Source organism: Anomaloglossus baeobatrachus, chromosome 1 (assembly GCF_048569485.1).
Source record: "Anomaloglossus baeobatrachus isolate aAnoBae1 chromosome 1, aAnoBae1.hap1, whole genome shotgun sequence".
Classification (NCBI taxonomy): Eukaryota; Metazoa; Chordata; class Amphibia; order Anura; family Aromobatidae; genus Anomaloglossus; species Anomaloglossus baeobatrachus.
In genome coordinates, this window is record NC_134353.1 from 540,708,281 (window position 1) to 540,729,452 (window position 21,172).

General features: G+C 41.3%; 1 protein-coding gene across 4 annotated transcripts in view; it reads left to right on the plus strand.

The window, feature by feature from the left end:
- FSD1L (fibronectin type III and SPRY domain containing 1 like) overlaps positions 1 to 21,172 on the plus strand; it is a 142,054-nt gene that overhangs the window by 72,623 nt on the left and 48,259 nt on the right. For all 4 annotated transcript variants that reach the window (XM_075316617.1, XM_075316624.1, XM_075316632.1 and 1 more), the window contains exons 4-7: positions 480 to 581; positions 16,370 to 16,392; positions 17,687 to 17,808; positions 20,306 to 20,515. In XM_075316617.1, the coding sequence (XP_075172732.1) occupies positions 480 to 581; positions 16,370 to 16,392; positions 17,687 to 17,808; positions 20,306 to 20,515 (457 nt within the window). The remainder of the gene's footprint in view (positions 1 to 479; positions 582 to 16,369; positions 16,393 to 17,686; positions 17,809 to 20,305; positions 20,516 to 21,172) is intronic.

Here is a 21,172-nt window from a genome sequence, read left to right on the forward strand (position 1 = left end):
ACACGTTTTGAGTGTAGTAACTTTGTGTGTCCTCCGGAGGCAGTAGCTATACACCCATGGTCTGGGTCTCCCATGACGGAACTATAAGAAAAAGAATTTACGGTAAGTAACAAAATTCTCTTTTTATTTTCTACACAGCGGCCTGGGCTCTTATATACAGCATGTTAGAATGCTGTATATAAGAGCCCGGTGATGGTGGCTGTAGCTTATAGGCCCCAAATCTGGTGACCGGTTCCCTTTTAAGATCATATGTAAAATTAAAATTTCCCAAAATTGCAACCTTTTTTAAATAGTTGTAACACAGAAATCTGATTTATACAATAGTTTTATTTTCTGATGATTGCTTCTCTTTTCTGATCTGAGTATTTTGAATAAGTAGCATGTAAGGGTTTTGAGTGTTGGTTTCTTGGCTATTCAATCACTTAGTCTCTTCAAGCTCACACTTCACATTGCCCTCTGATATCTCCATTCTGTTCTAGAATCAGCTGTCCCAATGTACAAATGCCCTGGAGAGCTCCGAGGAGCTATTAGAGTTTGCTTCACGGTCGATGGACATAAAGGAGCCCGAGGAGTTTACCAAGGTACAGAAATGTGACATTGAAAAGAAACCTTAAAGACATGTTTCTTCCTACACTCTTTACATATATACTTAGATGACGCTACTTATAGGACCATGAAAAGTCTCTGCATAACGCACATTTAGGGGCACAATAGGCCCCTTTTTCATGCCATTCTTGTTTACTGTATTCATATCTGCCAGAATTATGCTCAGTAGTCAGTACTTTTAATTAAGCACCAAACTGCAATTTAGCTAAGGGGATTGTTAGGCTGCTTTCACACATCCGTTTTTTCCTGTGCGGCACAATCCGGCGCTTTGCAGAAAAACCGCAACCGTTTTTTTTTGCCGCCGGTTGTGTTTTTTTTGTTTTTTTTTGCATAGACTTTCATTAGTGCCGGATTGTGCCGCATGGGCTTGCGTTCGGTCCGGTTTTTGCCGCATGCGGCAGATTTATCCAATGCGGCGGCCGGATGGAACGTTGCCTGGCACGTTTTTTTGTCCGGCAAAAAAAGCCGCATCCGGCCGATGCGGCGCGATTTGCAATGCATGCCTATGGACGCCGGATGCGGCGTCCTGCGGCAAACACCGCATCTGGCCGCCGCATGCGGGTTTTTCCACTGCGCATGCTCAGTAGCGTGCCGCAAGCGGCAAAAACTGGACGGGCCGCATGTCAAAAACTTATGCAAAGGATGCGGTTTTGTCGCCGCATCCGCTGCATAGGTTTTAGAGCCGGATTGGCCGGCTCTGCTAAAACTGAAAGCAGCCTTAGTAAAAACTGTGGGCAAGTCTGCTGGCCTTCTAAAATAACAAACCAAGCTCTAGGTACCTTCCCATGGTCTTGCCACACCAGTGTTACGTCTATGCAGCTCACTGCTTGGAATTGGTGATAGATCTGTAGTAATGAAGTCATGTCTGCAGCACGTGACCTCTGCAGGTCTGTTCTGTTTACCTCGGCAAGAATGCTGAATCTAGTGACTGGCTGCAGTGGTCACATGCTATATTCATCTTTTCACCGGAGCACTCCTGTCAACAATCTCCAGCAGGAAGCAGTGGAGAGTTGGAGCTGGAGCGATAGGTGCACCGGTAGGCAAGTACTGCATGGTCCATTATTTTACTGCATAACCAGCATACCACGCTCTATCATAATTCAGCAATTATATAGGGATATAGTCATATACTGACTGCAGAATATTGTCCTAAGCCTGGAGGACCCATTTAGGATTGTGGCATTTGTATAATGTCCTGTGAAAATGAATTGCACGTGCAAAGGGATACTTTAAAATGCCACAACCAGAATAAGTATGATCTACTAATGCTGGAAAATCTATAGACAGCAGTTAATAGTTTTAAAGGTTTTTGCTATATAACCTGATATCTGTATAAAATAGGGCAAGAAAGCCTGATTCCAGGGATGTGTCACTCACTGGGCTGCTTGGTGTAGTTTTCATACAATGCTTGTTTTGTCTGATGTAGATGTAGCAGAACTAGGACTTCTGAGCTGTGTATAACCCCGGCCACTCCCGTGACTGGCAGCTTTCTGTATACACTGTAAACGGTCAGCAAGCTGCCAATGAGTGTTGGGGCTACACAGATTAGCCTGACTGCTCTGCGCGTGAGCTGTCCTATGGACAGTGTTAATTTGCTGCTGATATAAATGCTGATTGCATTAAAACTAAAACACAAAGCCTAATAAGTTACACATCCCTGACTTCAGTCAGGCTCTTGTGCTTGACATCCTGCTGACCAATTCCCTTAAAAGAGCTAGGGTTAGGCTTAAGCCACACGGCATCAAAATCGGTGCGAGTGGAGTGCGATAAAAAAATCGCATTCCACTCGGTCCAATATTAGCCTGTGTACCAGAACCCATGAGCGATTATTGTCTCAGCCCTAATCGGACCAAGAAAACAATCGTAGCCTGCTACGATTGTAATGCGAGACTTTCTCTTAGGCCTAAGCCACATGGTGAGAAAATCAGTGCGAGTGGCGTGTGATAAAACATCGCATTCCACTCTGACCAATTCTAGCCTGTGTGTCAGCGCACTTGAGCAATTATTTTCTCAGCCCTAATCGGACCAAGAAAACAATCGCAGCATGCTGCGATTGTAATGCAAGACTCTTTTCTCTCGTGCTGTACCGCGCTGCCAGCATGAGCTGAGTGTCATGCGAGCATCGCACTAGTGCCCCATGTGGCCCCGGCCTCACAGTCATTCAAGTGTATGGGGCGAGAGAAAAATCGCACTGCACTTGCGGTACACCGGTGTACGGCGAGTGCAAGGCAAGAATGGCAATAGCTGGCTACGGACGAGAGCGGGAGATATATCCCTCCCTCCCGTCCGCAGCTGAGGTACGCTCGCACAGTCGTAGCTCAGTCGCAGGGACACTCGCATGACACTCGGCTCTGCTGTACTGCCAGCGGGAGTCCAGTGTCATGCGAGGGGATCAAAGTAATCCCCGTGTGGCCCCAACCTTACTATGGATCGTTTTCAGCACTTCCTGCCCTATCCACTGTCAGTTCTAGAAGAACTGAAATGTACCAGATAGTATGATTCTCACACAGCCAGAGTTCTTTAGGAAAATTTAAATTGCATGTTTGTATGTATCCCAGAATGATTAGTGCTCCTTTTGCTATGATCTGTTTTTACTGGGCACCATACCAAAGGCACTATCTTAAGACTGGCAAAACTCTCATCTGGTATGATAACCACTCCTTCCAACATTGTTTAGTCATCATACAGATGTCATACCGGCAGATTCTTTTTACATCTGATATCGCTACAATTTCACCTTTTATAAAATGCTAACAGGTCAGCATCATCTGGTATATACCAAGTTGCTATCCTCTATTGCCTATTAGTCCCATTGACTAATCACTGCTTCATTCATCTAAAGGCCCTGTTACACGCAACGACATATCTAACGATATGTTGTCGGGGTCACGGAATTTGTAACGCACATCCAGCGTCATTAGGGACGTCGTTGCATGTAACAGCTTCGAGCGTCTGTTAACTATCAAAAATACTCGCCTTATCGTTGACACGTCGTTCATTTTCAAAATCTCGTTGGTTGTTGTGGACGTAGGTTGTCCGTCGTTCCTGAGGCAGCACACATCGCTATGTGTGACACCCCAGGAACGACGAACAACACCGTACCTGCGTCCTCCGGCAACGAGGTGGCTGTGTCTTTCCTTCGGCTGTTCTCCGCCTTTCCGCTTCTATTGGCCGCCTGCCGTGTGACGTTGCTGTGAAGTCGCACGAACCGCCCCCTTAGAAAGGAGGCGGTTCGCCGGGCACAGCGACGTCGCTAGCTAAGTACGTGTGACGGGTCCTAACTATGTTGTGCGCCACGAGCAGCGATTTGCACGTGACGCACAACCGATGGGGGCGGGTGCTTTCACCAACGACATCGCTAGCAATGTCGCTGCGTGTAAAGCCCCCTTAAGATGGACCAGACATTAGATTTAATGTTGGCAAAAACCAGTGAGACTGGTCAGGCATCTGATGTGTATGAGGGTATCCTAAATTTTCCTCAATGACCATATCTATGGGATGTAAATAAGTTGGTCCTTTTAGTTCTCAGGAGAGATGAGACACATCACCTTAAGAGGACAATTGATAGGCCATTGTAATTCTCGATAGACTTTGGTAGGTCCCCATACACATTCAAAAATGCAGCATTTTATAATTCAAGCAAAGTGGATGAGAATTCTAGAAAAATCTCCTGCCCACTGTGCTTCTTTATTACACGTCGTAAACTCGTTGATTTTCCCCATTGACTTGCATTGGATGCGGACAATCCAGAGGTGAAAAAGACGCACATGCGTATCTTTAGTGCGTTTCCGCAGTGGAAATTCATGTAATCCGCACCTAAGAAGGTGAATACCAGGAAGTTTTAAACACAAAGCAGCTGTATTTAAAAGCATGACACGACAAACAGAGACAAAAAAGCTCAGTGTCAAAAAGACAATAAAAAAACACATATAAAGAAACACACAAAAACACAATGAAAAAACGGTTCAGAAATTCTGCAACGCCAAAAACTTAACAAATACTGATTATAGTAAAAGTGACTGCCCCTTTTTGCCAAAATTTGAACCCCCTGCCACAGGTTGTCAAAAATGCCTGAAAAAATTTAAAAAAAAAAAAAAAAGACATACCACATTATATAGTAAGTAGTTCCTGTTGGGTGCTGCTGGTGCCGATCTAATATATAAAGGTTGTGTGTGTGTGTGTGTGTGTGTGTGTGTCCGCTAAAGGAATCCGCACCGTCGCATTTACAATCACGAAATTTTGCACAGACACTCCATGTGACTCAGGGAACGTCATAGACTATGTTTGGACGGGAAAATTTAACCCCACGCTTTACAGTTACACTCCAAAAATCCTGCCTCCATTAAAGTCAATGGAGATGCGAGCTATTAGGTTATTAATAGGAGCTGTGAGTGGTTGCTATAGGAACAAAATTGTTAGTACAGGAAGCTTATGTGTGATGTAACAAGATGTTGGTGGGGAAATGGATAGAGAGAGACAGAAAGAGACAGAGACAGAGACAGACACACACAGGCAGACAGGGAAAGACACAGGCAGACAGGGAAAGAGACAGAGAAAGACCGAGACAAGGCAAGAGACAGACAGAGAGACAGACACAGCCAGACAGGGAAAGAGATGGGGAAAAGAGACGGGGAAAGAGACAGAAGCTCGAAGAGAGACAGTTACTATCCCGGGCAACGCCCGGGTACTACAGCTAGTTGTGTTATATAAAACACAAAATGAATATACTAGTGCAGATGTTAACCAAGCCTGTCAGCACAAATGGACTATTCAAACCAAGCTCAGGTGCACCTTTTGGCATGGCTGAGCATTTCATCACATCTCACATATTTTGTTTTCCATCTAGTAATGACTGGAAATCATAGTGTCAGATTACGATGAACGGTGTGACCATACTATGGGTGCACTGAGTGCCTTTGCTTGATATGAACAGTCATTTTTTGCTGAATAGCTTCCTTTAATCAGTTACTTAGAATGGCATACAGTCATATGAGAAAGTTTGGGCACTCCTATTAATGTTAACCTTTTTTCTTTATAACAATTTGGGTTTTTGCAACAGCTATTTCCGTTTCATATATCTAATAACTGATGGACTGAATAATATTTCTGGATTGAAATTAGGTTTATTGTACTAACAATGTGCAATCCGCATTTTATCAAAATTTGACCGGTGCAAAAGTATGGGCACCCTTATCAATTTCTTGATTTGAACACTCCTAACTACTTTTTACTGACTTACTAAAGCACTAAATTGGTTTTGTAACCTCATTGAGCTTTGAACTTCATAGGCAGGTGTATCCAATCATGAGAAAAGGTATTTAAGGTGGCCACTCGCAAGTTGTTCTCCTATTTGAATCTCCTATGAAGGGTGGCATCATGGGCTGCTCAAAACAACTCTCAAATGATCTGAAAACAAAGATTATTCAACATAGTTGTTCAGGGGAAGGATACAAAAAGTTGTCTCAGAGATTTAAACTGTCAGTTTCCACTGTAAAGAACATAGTAAGGAAATGGAAGAACACAGGTACAGTTCTTGTTAAGCCCAGAAGTGGCAGGCCAAGAAAAATATCCGAAAGGCAGAGAAGAATGGTGAGAACAGTCAAGGACAATCCACAACCACCTCCAAAGACCTGCAGCTTCATCTTGCTGCAGATGGTGTCAATGTGCATCGGTCAACAATACAGCGCACTTTGCACAAGGAGAAGCTGTATGGGAGAGTGATGCGAAAGAAGCCGTTTCTGCAAGCACGCCACAAACAGAGTCGCCTGAGGTATGCAAAAGCACATTTAGACAAGCCAGTTACATTTTGGAAGAAGGTCCTGTGGACTGATGGAACAAAGATTGAGTTGTTTGGTCATACAAAAAGGCGTTATGCATGGAGGCAAAAAAACACGGCATTCCAAGAAAAGCACTTGCTACCCACAGTAAAATTTGGTGGAGGTTCCATCATGCTTTGGGGCTGTGTGGCCAATGCCGGCACCGGGAATCTTGTTAAAGTTGAGGGTCGCATGGATTCAACTCAGTATCAGCAGATTCTTGACAATAATGTGCAAGAATCAGTGACGAAGTTGAAGTTACGCAGGGGATGGATATTTCAGCAAGACAATTATCCAAAACACCGCTCCAAATCTACTCAGGCATTCATGCAGAGGAACAATTACAATATTCTGGAATGGCCATCCCAGTCCCCAGACCTGAATATCATTGAACATCTGTGGGATGATTTGAAGCGTGCTGTCCATGCTCGGCGACCATCAAACTTAACTGAACTGGAATTGTTTTGTTAACAGGAATGGTCAAATACAGTCAGGGCCAGAAATATTTGGACAGTGACACAAGTTTTGTTATTTTAGCTGTTTACAAAAACATGTTCAGAAATACAATTATATATATAATATAAGCTGAAAGTGCACACTCCCAGCTGCAATATGAGAGTTTTCACATCCAAATCGGAGAAAGGGTTTAGGAATCATAGCTCTGTAATGCATAGCCTCCTCTTTTTCAAGGGACCAAAAGTAATTGGACAAGGGACTCTAAGGGCTGCAATTAACTCTGAAGGAGTCTCCCTCGTTAACCTGTAATCAATGAAGTAGTTAAAATGTCTGGGGTTGATTACAGGTGTGTTGTTTTGCATTTGGAAGCTGTTGCTGTGACCAGACAACATGCGGTCTAAGGAACTCTCAATTGAGGTGAAGCAGAACATCCTGAGGCTGAAGAAAAAATCCATCAGAGAGATAGCAGACATGCTTGGAGTAGCAAAATCAACAGTCTGGTACATTCTGAGAAAAAAGGAATTGACTGGTGAGCTTGGGAACTCAAAAAGGCCTGGGCGTCCACGGATGACAACAGTGGTGGATGATCGCCGCATTCTTTCTTTGGTGAAGAAGAACCCGTTTACAACATCAACTGAAGTCCAGAACACTCTCAGTGAAGTAGGTGTATCTGTCTCTAAGTCAACAGTAAAGAGAAGACTCCATGAAAGTAAATACAAAGGGTTCACATCTAGATGCAAACCATTCATCAATTCCAAAAATAGACAGGCCAGAGTTAAATTTGCTGAAAAACACCTCATGAAGCCAGCTCAGTTCTGGAAAAGTATTCTATGGACAGATGAGACCAAGATCAACCTGTACCAGAATGATGGGAAGAAAAAAGTTTGGAGAAGAAAGGGAAAGGCACATGATCCAAGGCACACCACATCCTCTGTAAAACATGGTGGAGGCAACGTGATGGCATGGGCATGCATGGCTTTCAATGGCACTGGGTCACTTGTGTTTATTGATGACATAACAGCAGACAAGAGTAGCCGGATGAATTCTGAAGTATACCGGGATATACTTTCAGCCCAGATTCAGCCAAATGCCGCAAAGTTGATCGGACGGCGCTTCATAGTACAGATGGACAATGACCCCAAGCATACAGCCAAAGCTACCCAGGAGTTCATGAGTGCAAAAAAGTGGAATATTCTGCAATGGCCAAGTCAATCACCAGATCTTAACCCAATTGAGCATGCATTTCACTTGCTCAAATCCAGACTTAAGACGGAAAGACCCACAAACAAGCAAGACCTGAAGGCTGCGGCTGTAAAGGCCTAGCAAAGCATTAAGAAGGAGGAAACCCAGCGTTTGGTGATGTCCATGGGTTCCAGACTTAAGGCAGTGATTGCCTCCAAAGGATTCGCAACAAAATATTGAAAATAAAAATATTTTGTTTTTGGGTTTGGTTTATTTGTCCAATTACTTTTGACCTCCTAAAATGTGGAGTGTTTGTAAAGAAATGTGTACAATTCCTACAATTTCTATCAGATATTTTTGTTCAAACCTTCAAATTAAACGTTACAATCTGCACTTGAATTCTGTTGTAGAGGTTTCATTTCAAATCCAATGTGGTGGCATGCAGAGCCCAACTCGCGAAAATTGTGTCACTGTCCAAATATTTCTGGACCTAACTGTATACCTTCATCCAGGATCCAGGAACTCATTAAAAACTACAGGAAGCGACTAGAGGCTGCTATTTTTGCAAAAGGAGGATCTACAAAATATTAATGTCCCTTTTATGTTGAGGTACCCATACTTTTGCACTGGTCAAATTTTGTTTAAATGCGGATTGCACATTTTCTGTTAGTACAATAAACCTCATTTGAATCCAGAAATATTACTGAGTCCATCAGTTATTAGATATATGAAACTGAAATAGCTGTTACAAAAACCCAAATTGTTATAAAGAAAACTAACATTAATAGGGGTGCCCAAACTTTTTCATATGACTGTATACTTAGATGTTGACCGTGATCTACAGAGGTGTATTTTTAATGCCTGTAATTTCCGCTGGATCCTACACTTCTGAGTATAAAAGTAGCTGCTTTCTGTAGTTGTACACTACAGAAATATAAAGCACTATAGCAAACCTCTCCTTATAAAACCTTGCAGTATCACACTAATAAATCGTGGCCAACAGTTCATCCCAGAGGGTTTTATAAAGAGTTCTTCTTCCACCTTTTTAGGAGATAAAAAACATGTATTTTATGACAAATATGCAATACAATAAGCATAAAAAAACTTTCTCAGCTTAATGTGGGAAACTTTAATTTGATAATTAATAGATGCAAGTTATAATTTGAGCCCACATGTTCTCTGAAACAAGGCTGGCTGTTAAACCTGCTACAGATGGGCAATAAAGTGCACAATGAATAGCTTGGGAGGCGGCATTGGGAGGCAGTGAAGCGTAGGGATGACATCACTAAGCAAACACAAGCCGTGCAGACGTGAGAGGAATTGTTTATTGCTTCTCAATGCTACTCACGGCCATTGGAAATAGAAGGGAGAATCGGACAATGAACACCATTCCAATCTTTGTGGAATGTCATGAAATTTAGAATACTTTGCTTTACTTGTATTTATTCGTAACAACCTTGCTTGTCCATCCAAAACGGAGGACAGGAAAGGTGGTGGTTGCTGTTTTTGTTTTTTGTTTTTTTGTGCCTCTGCTGATTACAACTGATATCAACTTTTTTTTTTTTCTTTTAAAAATAATCATTCTCTACTGCAGTATCGAAAATTGCAACATATAGTGTATGGGTAGACACGGACAGTGAATGACCCCAATGTAGGGTTTGTGTCTAGACACCTCCTCAGTCTTGCCTCACTTGAATACACACGTGCACATTAAGTGCATTTTCACATTAGGCACGCATACAGGAGGGTGCAGACATATTCAAATAGTAGTTTCTTTCCGCTAACCTATTCAGTGTCCATATTACTGGCTGTGAGTCCACTTAATACTGGGCGGTGCAGGGAAAACAAGATGCCGGGCAATCCAGGATACTCGTATGCAAAAGGACATCCAGCACTCGTCCAGATGAAATCGATTCCTTTTATTTCAAAAAATCATTAAAAACATGGCCCATAAAATAGAACAAGGTACTGGCACCAATACACACAGCTTATGTTTTTAATGATTTTTTGAAACAAAGGAATTGATTGGTCATCTGGACGAGTGCTGGATCTCCTTTTGCATACGAGGGTGCAGACGTATACAGTTTAACTAAGAGTTGATTTCTAATCATGTTCTCAACTGTGTATGAATATACTTTAATTTTTTTTTTCTCTTCAAAAAGTCAATCTGTGAGAGATCTGGTGACCTTTATGACTGTTCAACCTGGCTTCGTCTACTTGTCCACTTCTGATAATAAAAGAATAGACACTGCTTAGATATGCACACCTCTGTATATAAAATATGTGCATAATACATGTACATAATGCATACAAGGTTATATAAAATAGGCAAATCCGTATAACAAATGTACAAGTGTCCATATTATCTCTTAAATTGTGACCTTTATTTACAAACCCAATTTTCAGTCAGTTCGGTTACAGTGGGTAATGTAAAGTACACAAGAGTGCAATGATTTGGAAATCTCTTAATAGCCATAGTTTATTCACAATGGAATACAGAACACATATCAGATTATGAAAGATAATCCTTTTTCCATTTCATTAAAAAAACAACAACAAAAAACATTTTGAAATTTATGCCAGCAACACATCTTAATTAATCTTAAATATACAAGAACTTTCCTTAAATATACGTTGTCTGGATGGGAGTTATGTTGTTCCAAAACCTGGATATAATGCTCCTGCACAGGCACTAATAATGCACCATACCATCAGATATGCAGGATTTTGAACAGTGTGCGGATAACAAGCTAGATGGTCCCTCTACTCTTGAGTCCACAGCATCTGTGGTTTTTATAAAAAATTAAAAAAATTTGTTAATCTTCTCCCTTGTGTGTGTGGATTTCTCCAGAATATCTGAGCTGTTATGATTATGTACTGTAGATGGTAGAATATTCAAAGTCTTTGCAAATTAATGCTTAGGAACGTTGTCTAAAAATTGTTGAACAATTTCAGAAATAAGTTCACAAACTGGTGATCATCTGACCATCTTTTTTTTTTTCTGAGAGACTCTTCCTCTCTGATGTTGTGGTTTTTTTTTTGTTTTTTTTTTTTTTTTTTATTTGTTTTTATATTCACTGTCTCGTGACTTATTTGAAAATTACCACCATTTACTTTTTTTCAGCCGTTTATTAACCGTGTCTCAACTTTTTTTTATAAACTTTTGCTGCTACCAACAATTTTTAAATGAGTTAATTTTTGAAATGGGAAACAATCTAACTTTCATGTATGATATGTGTTCTATGTTCTGTTGTGAATAAAATATGGCTGAGATTTCCAAATAATTTTATTCTTATTTTCTTTACATTTTACACAGCATCCAAACTTTTTTGCAGTTGGGGTTGTGGGAAAAAAAAATCTTAAAAATGAGTATTGTAATTCTATATTTTATTTTTTAATCTTTTTAAAGAAAAATAAAATCACTTTTGTCACCCCCTAATATACAGGTAAATAATGAGACATACTGATATATGGAGATCCTCCACTCAAAAATATTATGTATTGCAAAGTGTGCACAGTACCAACATTCCAAGCTGTACTATTGAAAAAATGAGATTTTTGGCAAAAAAATTGCAATTTTTCGAGCCACCCCGCCAACGTCACGGCAAATCTCCTGGGGCAGTCCTAACACTAAAATATTTTTATTTAAAGTGTGCCATGTGGCCTCACATATGCAAAAATAGGACTGCATAGCACGTACCTAGTGCTTTTCAGTCACCGTCTCCATGACTGATTCATGGTTGTGGGCGGGACAGGCCCGAGCACATGCTGCTTAGAATAAATAGCCAGTGGACGGGGCTGGATGGCAAGTGTGAACAGCCACCAACCGCCAAAAATCAGGACAGATGGAAAGATAAACATGAGGTGCACTGCAAGATGAGAACCAACTGGGAACCTATATAACAAGAATAAACAGCATAAAAACAACCTCCACTCAAAAATATTATGTATTGCAAAGTGTGCACAGTACCAACATTCCAAGCTGTACTATTGAAAAAATGAGATTTTTGGCAAAAAATTGCAATTTTTCGAGCCACCCCGCCCACAACCATGAATCAGTCATGGAGACGGTGACTGAAAAGCACTAGGTACGTGCTGTGCAGTCCTATTTTTGCATATGTGAGGCCACATGGCACACTTTAAATAAAAATATTTTAGTGTTAGGACTGCCCCAGGAGATTTGCCGTGACGTTGGCGGGGTGGCTCGAAAAATTGCAATTTTTTGCCAAAAATCTCATTTTTTCAATAGTACAGCTTGGAATGTTGGTACTGTGCACACTTTGCAATACATAATATTTTTGAGTGGAGGTTGTTTTTATGCTGTTTATTCTTGTTATATAGGTTCCCAGTTGGTTCTCATCTTGCAGTGCACCTCATGTTTATCTTTCCATCTGTCCTGATTTTTGGCGGTTGGTGGCTGTTCACACTTGCCATCCAGCCCCGTCCACTGGCTATTTATTCTAAGCAGCATGTGCTCGGGCCTGTCCCGCCCACAACCATGAATCAGTCATGGAGACGGTGACTGAAAAGCACTAGGTACGTGCTGTGCAGTCCTATTTTTGCATATGTGAGGCCACATGGCACACTTTAAATAAAAATATTTTAGTGTTAGGACTGCCCCAGGAGATTTGCCGTGACGTTGGCGGGGTGGCTCGAAAAATTGCAATTTTTTGCCAAAAATCTCATTTTTTCAATAGTACAGCTTGGAATGTTGGTACTGTGCACACTTTGCAATACATAATATTTTTGAGTGGAGGTTGTTTTTATGCTGTTTATTCTTGTTATATAGGTTCCCTGATATATGGAGATGTTTAATTACAGTATGCCTGTAAAGAAGAATATTAGTATAACTTTAGGCCGTATGAAATCTAGGGCCAGTCAGGTCCTCAAATTGAATGTGGACTCTTCAGAATCCTTCATTTGCTTTACACATACCTTTATAATGTGTTAAACCATGTTAACAGGTGTTTGCGTTTTTTTTTGTTTTTTTTTTTTTATTGAATCTGGTATACTTTTGTGACAAGTTACATACAATGTATTTGCCTGTGTTTGCTACCGAGTGGTTATGATGGAAATTGCAGCCTGACAAGGATATTGTTAGTATGTCAAAATATATTGTAGTCAACTTGTGTTGTGAGAAAATTGAACCTGTCTAAACTAACCCAACCCCATTCCTGTCTATACCACCCAGCTCAGCCGACGTTAGTCTAATTTATAAGAGAGCTGTTACTTATGCAATCTGTTGCTCCCGGACTGAAAAACTTTCCCTTTTAATTTGTATTCAGATTAAGGTTACTTGCTCTGGACAGGACAAAGCACTTCCCAATCCTCTGCCTCCCTGTCTGTTTTCCTTGCTTCGCCCCACCCCGACTACAGTCCCTGCCAGCTGGCAATCAAGCAGAAGAAGGTGAGGCTAGAGGCCGCAATTTATAGAGCCAGGGAGGCACATGCTTGGGAAGTGCTTTAACACTCCCAGAACACCTAAGGCTATGTGCGCACGTTGCGTTCTCTGCAGTGCGGAAAAGAACGCACCCTCTGGCAGACTGGACACTGCATTTATTAAATAAAATGCATCCACAACGCATGCATTTTGGATACTTTTTCCATGTGTTTTGGATGCATTTTTCACAGTGCGTTGCCTCGGCAATTCAGCTCTGCTACATGCCGGCTGACAGCACACACACAGTCGCGCATGAGAATGAACTCGGGTGAACTGCACCCGACTTCATTGTCATACCGCGGCTCTGTCTGTGTGTGGCGTCCTGATTATCATCTTCACCGCACACATCCCAACATTACCGCCGACATTTCCGCACACATCCTAACATTACCGCTGACATTCCCGCACACATCCCGACATTCCCGTACACATCCCGACATTACCGCCGACATCCCCGCACACATCCCGACATTACCGCCGACATCCCTGCACACATCTCGACACTACAGCCCTCATCACTGCACACACACACACACTGGCATTACCTCAGTGACGTCCCCGTTGACAGCGCGATTCACTTCAGTTGCTGCGTGGAGCTCACAGGAGCGGCGGCGTTCTACGGCCGCTCCTGTCAGCTTCATGTAGCAGAGCTGGATGCGTTGCGGGACCTCTGGATTACACCGGACCTGGAGGGGTATTTGGGGAGTGGTGAAAGAGGGTGTTTTTGGGGTTTTTTTGTCTTTTATTCCAAATAAATGATTTTTTCGGGTGTATGTGTTTATTTACTTTCACTTCCAGGTTAATTATGGAAGGTATCTCGGGGAGACGCCTGTCATGATTAACCTAGGACTTAGTGGCAGCTATGGGCTGATGCCATTAACCGCTTATTACCCCGACTGCAACCGCACCAGGGCAATTCGGGATGACCCGGGTAAAGTCCCGGGACTGTCGCATGTAATGGATGCGACATCCACAGACAGAAATTGACCGACATCACAGAGACTGAAAAGACCTGCGTTTTGCTTGTCAAAAAAGTATGCGGAACGCAACAAAAATGCAGTCAAAGTGCATTTTGGTTGCGTTCTGACCCACATCATTGATTTCAATGGGTGGAGAATGCAGCTACAACGCACAAAAGTGACATGCTGATTTTTTTTTTCCGCACCAATTTTTTTTTTTTTTTTGCATCCAAAACGCAGCGTTTACAAACGCAGTGTGTGCATTGATTTTTCGTTTTTCTCATAAACTTTGCTGGGGAAGCAGAACGCATGCAATAACACTACAGTTCAAAACGCAGCGTTTCCGCGGAAAAAAACGCAATGTGCGCACATAGCCTAAATGAGTATTCTCATCTCCAAGATCCTATCACAACATGTAGTAGGAGTAATAATGATATTAGCAAATACCACCAATTAGAAATTTATCATAGTTCTCCTGATTATCCATGTCGCTTACCTCATGTGCAGGACATTGCAGGAGCTTAGGTATGCATGGTTACTACCACTGATATAGTGTCCTTTAGTTGCTCCTGGTAGTAACCATGGATACTTAAGCTACTGCAATGCCCTACACATGAGGTAAGCGACATGGCTAATCAAGAGATCTATACACCCGTTCTAATTAGAGGCGTTCGCTATCAATAATAATTAATTATAATAATAATATTTTACATCTACCACATATTGGGACAGGGACTTGGAGATGGGCATAACCTTTTTAAGCCTCAATTGCTTAAGAATTCGAAAAGTGATTTTTCAGTCTTTGAGCAACAGTAAAGGTATGAATGACATTATCTTTCAAAGGGCAACTGTTTTGCACATGAGTATTCCTACACGGATAAAAAGGGGAAATAAAGTCTATCTCTATGCAGCTGCACCTGAACCCTACCGGTTACTGTACAGACTAGAATCCCTAGCTGCGCAACCCCTAATGGTTCCTGTACGGGCTGGAATATCACTAGCTGCAACACTAAAAACCCACAACTCAGGCCTGTCTGCCTGAAAGGCAATCAAGTTGTTCCTAGTACCTCCTGAGGAACCAGAGAGGATGTTGCTACTTGCAATAAACCAAGATAGGAAAAGCATACAGAGATAGGCAGGGACCCAAGGAGAGGAAATATAAAATATGTGCACAAGTGGCAAAGGTTAAATAGCTAAGGTAGTCTCCTACATTCCTAACAACAAAGAGAAAAGTGTTGTTCAGATGAATGATAAAGCACATTGCAAATACCACCCTGGTCTCTGTCAAACAGGTAAAATCCATAGCAGTGGGGCTGGAGCTCCTTAGTAAAGTTCACTTAAGACTATAGCCAGCAGAGAAGACTAATATCAGGAGAGTATAAATAGCCCCACCCAGGATGTGATAGGACCGAGAAAATGAGCGAGAAACGCCTGATGACCGCAAACCTAAAGGAAAGAAGCACAGGTAATAGATAATCAGCATTTGGACAGGGACTGATTAAGCTGTGGCTCTGCAGGGTAGGGAGCGGACCTTGCAGCACAGGGTCACCGGATCAAGTCTCAAACCTGTGGCAACATGACCAAATAAACAGTTTGGCGGTTCCAGCGTTCTTATAGTTTCCCTTTCAGAGAAGGTACACTCAGCTTGATTTCCCATTTGTAAGAAAACAGGTGTTTGTTAAACTCTCTTTTCTTTGATGCCTGATGATTGATTAACCCTTCTAACAAACTCATAACAATGCTTTTTCTTGTCTTTCTGAAGAACTGGCTTACACAATGACCACTTACACGTGCACAGGACCTGGTGTGATTTTTACTCTTCTTACCCTAAAATCCTGCATGGAGTTTGCCGCCCTCCTTCACTTGCATGGATACACTAACTTTGCTTTCTCTCTCCTTCTTGCTCCAAGGCTGCCAGACAGATCAAGGATAGGTACTGTACCGATATCCTCTTTTTTCCTATATTTTTTTAACCGTAAAAGTCTGTTTGGATATTGCATTTGCTGTGCATTTTGTAACCCTGTGTGTGATGTTCTGTCACCGCTATTGTAGAGTAGCTCCCTAATCTTTCTGCAGTGCACAGAAATTCAAGTTCTAGAAAATCTGACATTCTAAACACCACCACTGTTCATGTAAGGGGTGAATTGCTGGGCATGTTGTGCCAACTTAACTCAAGATCATTGGATTTGATGGATCCACTTGGTTTTCATAGAGTTTGCTGTTAACAAAGTCCTATGTTTTTAATCAAATGTTTGAATTACTGTCTCCAAATGGTAAATTAAGAACAGAAAGGCTTTTTGGGGGAAATTGGGTCCTATTGCTCATAATAGTGCCATTTTCTTTCCTGGCTATGCCTGGTATTGCAGCTCATCCTCATGCCAGAAGTAATCCCAGATAGTCCATTGAATGTGCATTCTGTCTTCCTTTAATTTGGGGAGCAGTTGGCATATATTTCTTCACCCTTCTATGGTAGGTTCTTCAGCTGTAGCACCTTGGTGTTCCGATCCTGTTGGCTGACCTGACCTACATCTGTCTGGCCCTATTGCCCTATTGCAATGTATGATCGGATGAGCTGACCATTTATGTATATTTCAATAGTGAAAAAGTGGTATACATAGCCTTAGCCTAGCAGCACATCTCCTAAAGGCATATAGAATCAGGCTTGTTAAAAATCCAATAGGACAATCCATCATTTCCTTCAAGGGATACTTTGGGGCTACAGAGCTTTCACCATACATGTTAGAATAACATAAAAAAAAGTTATTTCATATTACTTAATGTATATTGGCAGTTAGACTCTTCTAAAAAAAACCATTTAATTCATAGGTCATTGAAGATCAGAAATACATTTAGTGATAGTTGGAGTGCTGTTTGTGATCATTTTGCAAAGTCCCCAGAAAAGGGACTAAATATGTCGAAGTCTATGGCAGTCTTGTGAACACTGAGTACATGTGGCTATAAATATAATGATTTTATTCGGTATTGATAATTGCTATGGTGCTGAAGCAAATATTTCCAACCATAAAAAGCATTGGTTGCTTCATATTTGGCCCAGTTCACTCTTGCTCAGCATATAAAGCTTTTGCGGAAAGATATCTGTCTATCTAGTGATTTAGCTCATCCGCTGTAAACCTATTCTAGATATTGATGATGTATAACAGATATTGGCTTTCTCATAATATGCAAAGTCCCTTTATGTTGCTCTTTTATCCATAATCATTCCGTAGGGTCACAATGGCTGCTGCTTTCCGTCTTTCACTGAAACCAAAGCTCAGTGACAACATGACACATTTGATGGTGGATTTTTCCCAGGAAAGGCAAATGCTCCAGTCCTTAAAATTCCTGCCAGGTAATGAGATTTATAGCAACAACAAATGTGCCAAATTCTAAGTACAGTGCAGGGGAGGGAATAGGGAGGAGCTAGAGCTAGAGGCAGAGCTCCACCCTCCTCTCCTATATAGAATCTTCTAAAAACCAACTGCTATTTTCTATCTCTGTATTGTAATCATCTGTCTTCACTTAATACAGATTTTACCTGGAAATTGATACAGGTAAAATAGATCTTCATACAGTGTTAGCCAGTAGAGAGAGAAAAAATTGTTTAAAAGAACTGAGAGTCTTCAGTGGTTAATACCTTTCAATGGCTAACTGAAAAGATGGTAATAATAGCAGCTTTCCAGACTACTCAGGTCTCTTCATCAGGCATGGTATAACACAAAATCTGAAGAGTCACATATTTATACACAACAGGACATAGAATGGAGCAATAAATATTTGGATTCACATTTCCATTGTTTTGCATCAGTCACCTGCGTTGCTTGACGCTTGTGGCTGATGCGTTGTACAACGGGTGGCAAGAAATGGAATTTATTGTCATGAGAAAGTGGATTCCGTGAAATGATTTCAGTATATAAGCGAGAGAGAGAACGATCAGCTGATTGCTCTCAAAAGCCGGCCGCTGGGCGAACAGATGATCGTGCCGGCCACTGGAACGAATTTACAGTGGATCGTGTTTTGTTTTTTTTTTACTGTGCGTATGCTCACAGTAAAAAATTGATCCGCTGCACAAAAAAAAAACACGTTACATTTAGCGTTGCTCTTGTCTGATTGTCAGTCAGTAAACGACTGATCGTCAGGCGGGCGGATGCAACACACGGCCATCGGTCACAATCCGTCGCTAATAGAAGTCTATGGGGAAAAAACGGATTTCTGCAAAATATTTTGCAGGATACTGTAATTCCACAAGGCTACGGATGGTGACTGAGGCAAAACAACGGAAATGTGAACATAACCTAAGAAAAAATATGTTGCAATGTATTTTTCTTATCCAAATATTTACTGCACTATTCTATGTCCTGTTGTGTATAAATATGTGACTCTTCAGATTTTGTGTTATACCATGCCTGATGAAGAGACCTGAGTAGTCTCGAAAGCTTGCTATTATTACCATCTTTTCAGTTAGCCATTAAAAGGTATCAACCACTGAGGACTTCAGTTCTTTTAAACAAATTTTATACCTGGAAATTGAGAATTTTGAAAATTCTCGATCAGTCCCTGTAGAGAAAGTAGTAGATTTCTTTGACATATTTTACAAGGTTGCTTATGCTCATGTCTACTATGATTTATGCGATAAAAATTAAAACTACGGTTACACTTTAAGCTAAGTTATAGGTTCCAATAATTAATTGAATGTGCCAAGCATTTCTTTTTCAATCAGACCACTGACGATTAGATAGGACTCGCCAAATAGCTACTGTGGAAATTGTGGTGGTCTATGCCATTAAAATCGGTATAAAGTGTTTTGATTCAAGATATAAAGAAGAAAAGTACCTAGGGAAAAAAACAAATAAAACCATATTCTGCACCCTCTCCTTTGCATGGTTTTGATTGTGGCTAAGAAATCGAACAGAGAGAAAAAATATGAAAAACTGATGATTAATTGTATAATATCCCTTGTGATTACCTGTCTACAGTTTTTATTTGAGTATATAAAGAAACCTCATCAAAGACAAAAAAATAAAGGCGAAGTACGCGGAAAATCTCCAGATGAGTGTAAACGAAAACTTTGAGCAACTGAAACCATATACATTAGAGTTCAATATATACAGCAGGGGAAATAAGTCTAAAACACGTCACCAATTTTCTAAGTAAATCTATTTCTATAGCTGCTATCGACTTGCATTTCTCTCCAGATGTCGGTAACAACCCATCCAATCCACACAGGCAAAGAAATCAATCCATAGATGTCCATAAATTAAACTATCTAGGGTGATCATGGGAGCTGGGGGCCAGTGGAAGGTTTGATTAGGAGTCACAAACTCCCCCTTCCCTAGACACCGGGTTTTCCTCTTCCCTTCCCTCCCTTCGCTTAGTATTTCCCCATACCTAGCGTAACATTTTCATTAAATCAGCCAGTGATCCGCTGTTACATAATTTATTATGTTGTTGTTCTTTTTTTTTTATCTGATTGCCCATATTTTTCATGGTAAACTATGCTAATTCTGTAACAGTATGCTGGCTTTGTACTTCTTTCTTTACGTCCATCACTGAGTAAAGCGTTAGAGTCAGAGGCCAAAAAGCTGAATCTTTCCAAAACTAATCAGTCTTATATTTTTCTATTTCTTTGCCTTTTTACTGACATAAACATGGTGCCCTTATTGTTGTATTGCTGAACGTCATGCTAGCCATGGTGAATCGCATCTACTGATGTCCAGTCTGATCTTTTATGGAACCAGCAATGTTTCCCTGGTGACATTATGTGAATGGGGCCAATCTAGAGTAGACTGATCAGTTATTTAAATAGCCTTTCATGATGTTAAAGATGAGTGACTTTCCTTCTTTTACAGTACCCAAAGCTCCAGAGATAGATCCAGCAGATTGTATGGTTGCTGATAACTGTGTAACAGTAGTATGGAGAATGCCTGAAGAAGACAACAAGATCGACCATTATGTTCTAGAATACAGAAAAACAAACTATGATGGACTTCCAAGGGTTAAAGATGAAAGGTGCTGGGAGATGGTTAATAATATAAAGGGAACAGAGTACACACTTTCTGGTAAGTTTTATTATTAGTCCGCTTACTTACTGATCTGGTGGAAGCCCGCACCCTTTGGTGTTAGAGGAGGCACAAAGTTCATCGGTCTGCCACATAAACATTAGTGATATAAATGCTTTGTAGTAGATTGGAGACCTGTTCCAGATATTGTATTGGGGCATACCCACTTCTGTACTTTGGCACAAGATTATCAGCGTTGAAATAAAAAATAAATTGCAAAGTAGCCTCACTGTAAGCATGTGTGAAGAGGTTGCTTTCACGTAGCTATAGCTGGGCTCGGTAGGTGTAGCTAGCTTTGTTTTAGGCCCCCTTCACACGTACGTGAAAAACCACGCACGTTTTTCACGCACGTGTCAGAGGTCCGTTTTACCCTACATGACCCGTGTTTATGGGCTACGCGTGTTCTCCGTGTTATCCGTGATAACACACGTAGAACGGGTACTTTCTACTCGCCTGTCCCTGGCGTCACTGTCCATGGAGCTGATCTGCGGTCTATGGTCCTGCCGACTCCCCGCTGCTGCTGCTTCCGGCTGCAGTGAAGTGAATATTCAATGAGCATAATGAGCGGCGGTCGGCAGCAAGTGACAGCAACGGCAGAGACTGAAGGACTGGAGAAGGTGAGTAAAGGTTTTTTTCTTTGTCGCTCCATTGGGAGAC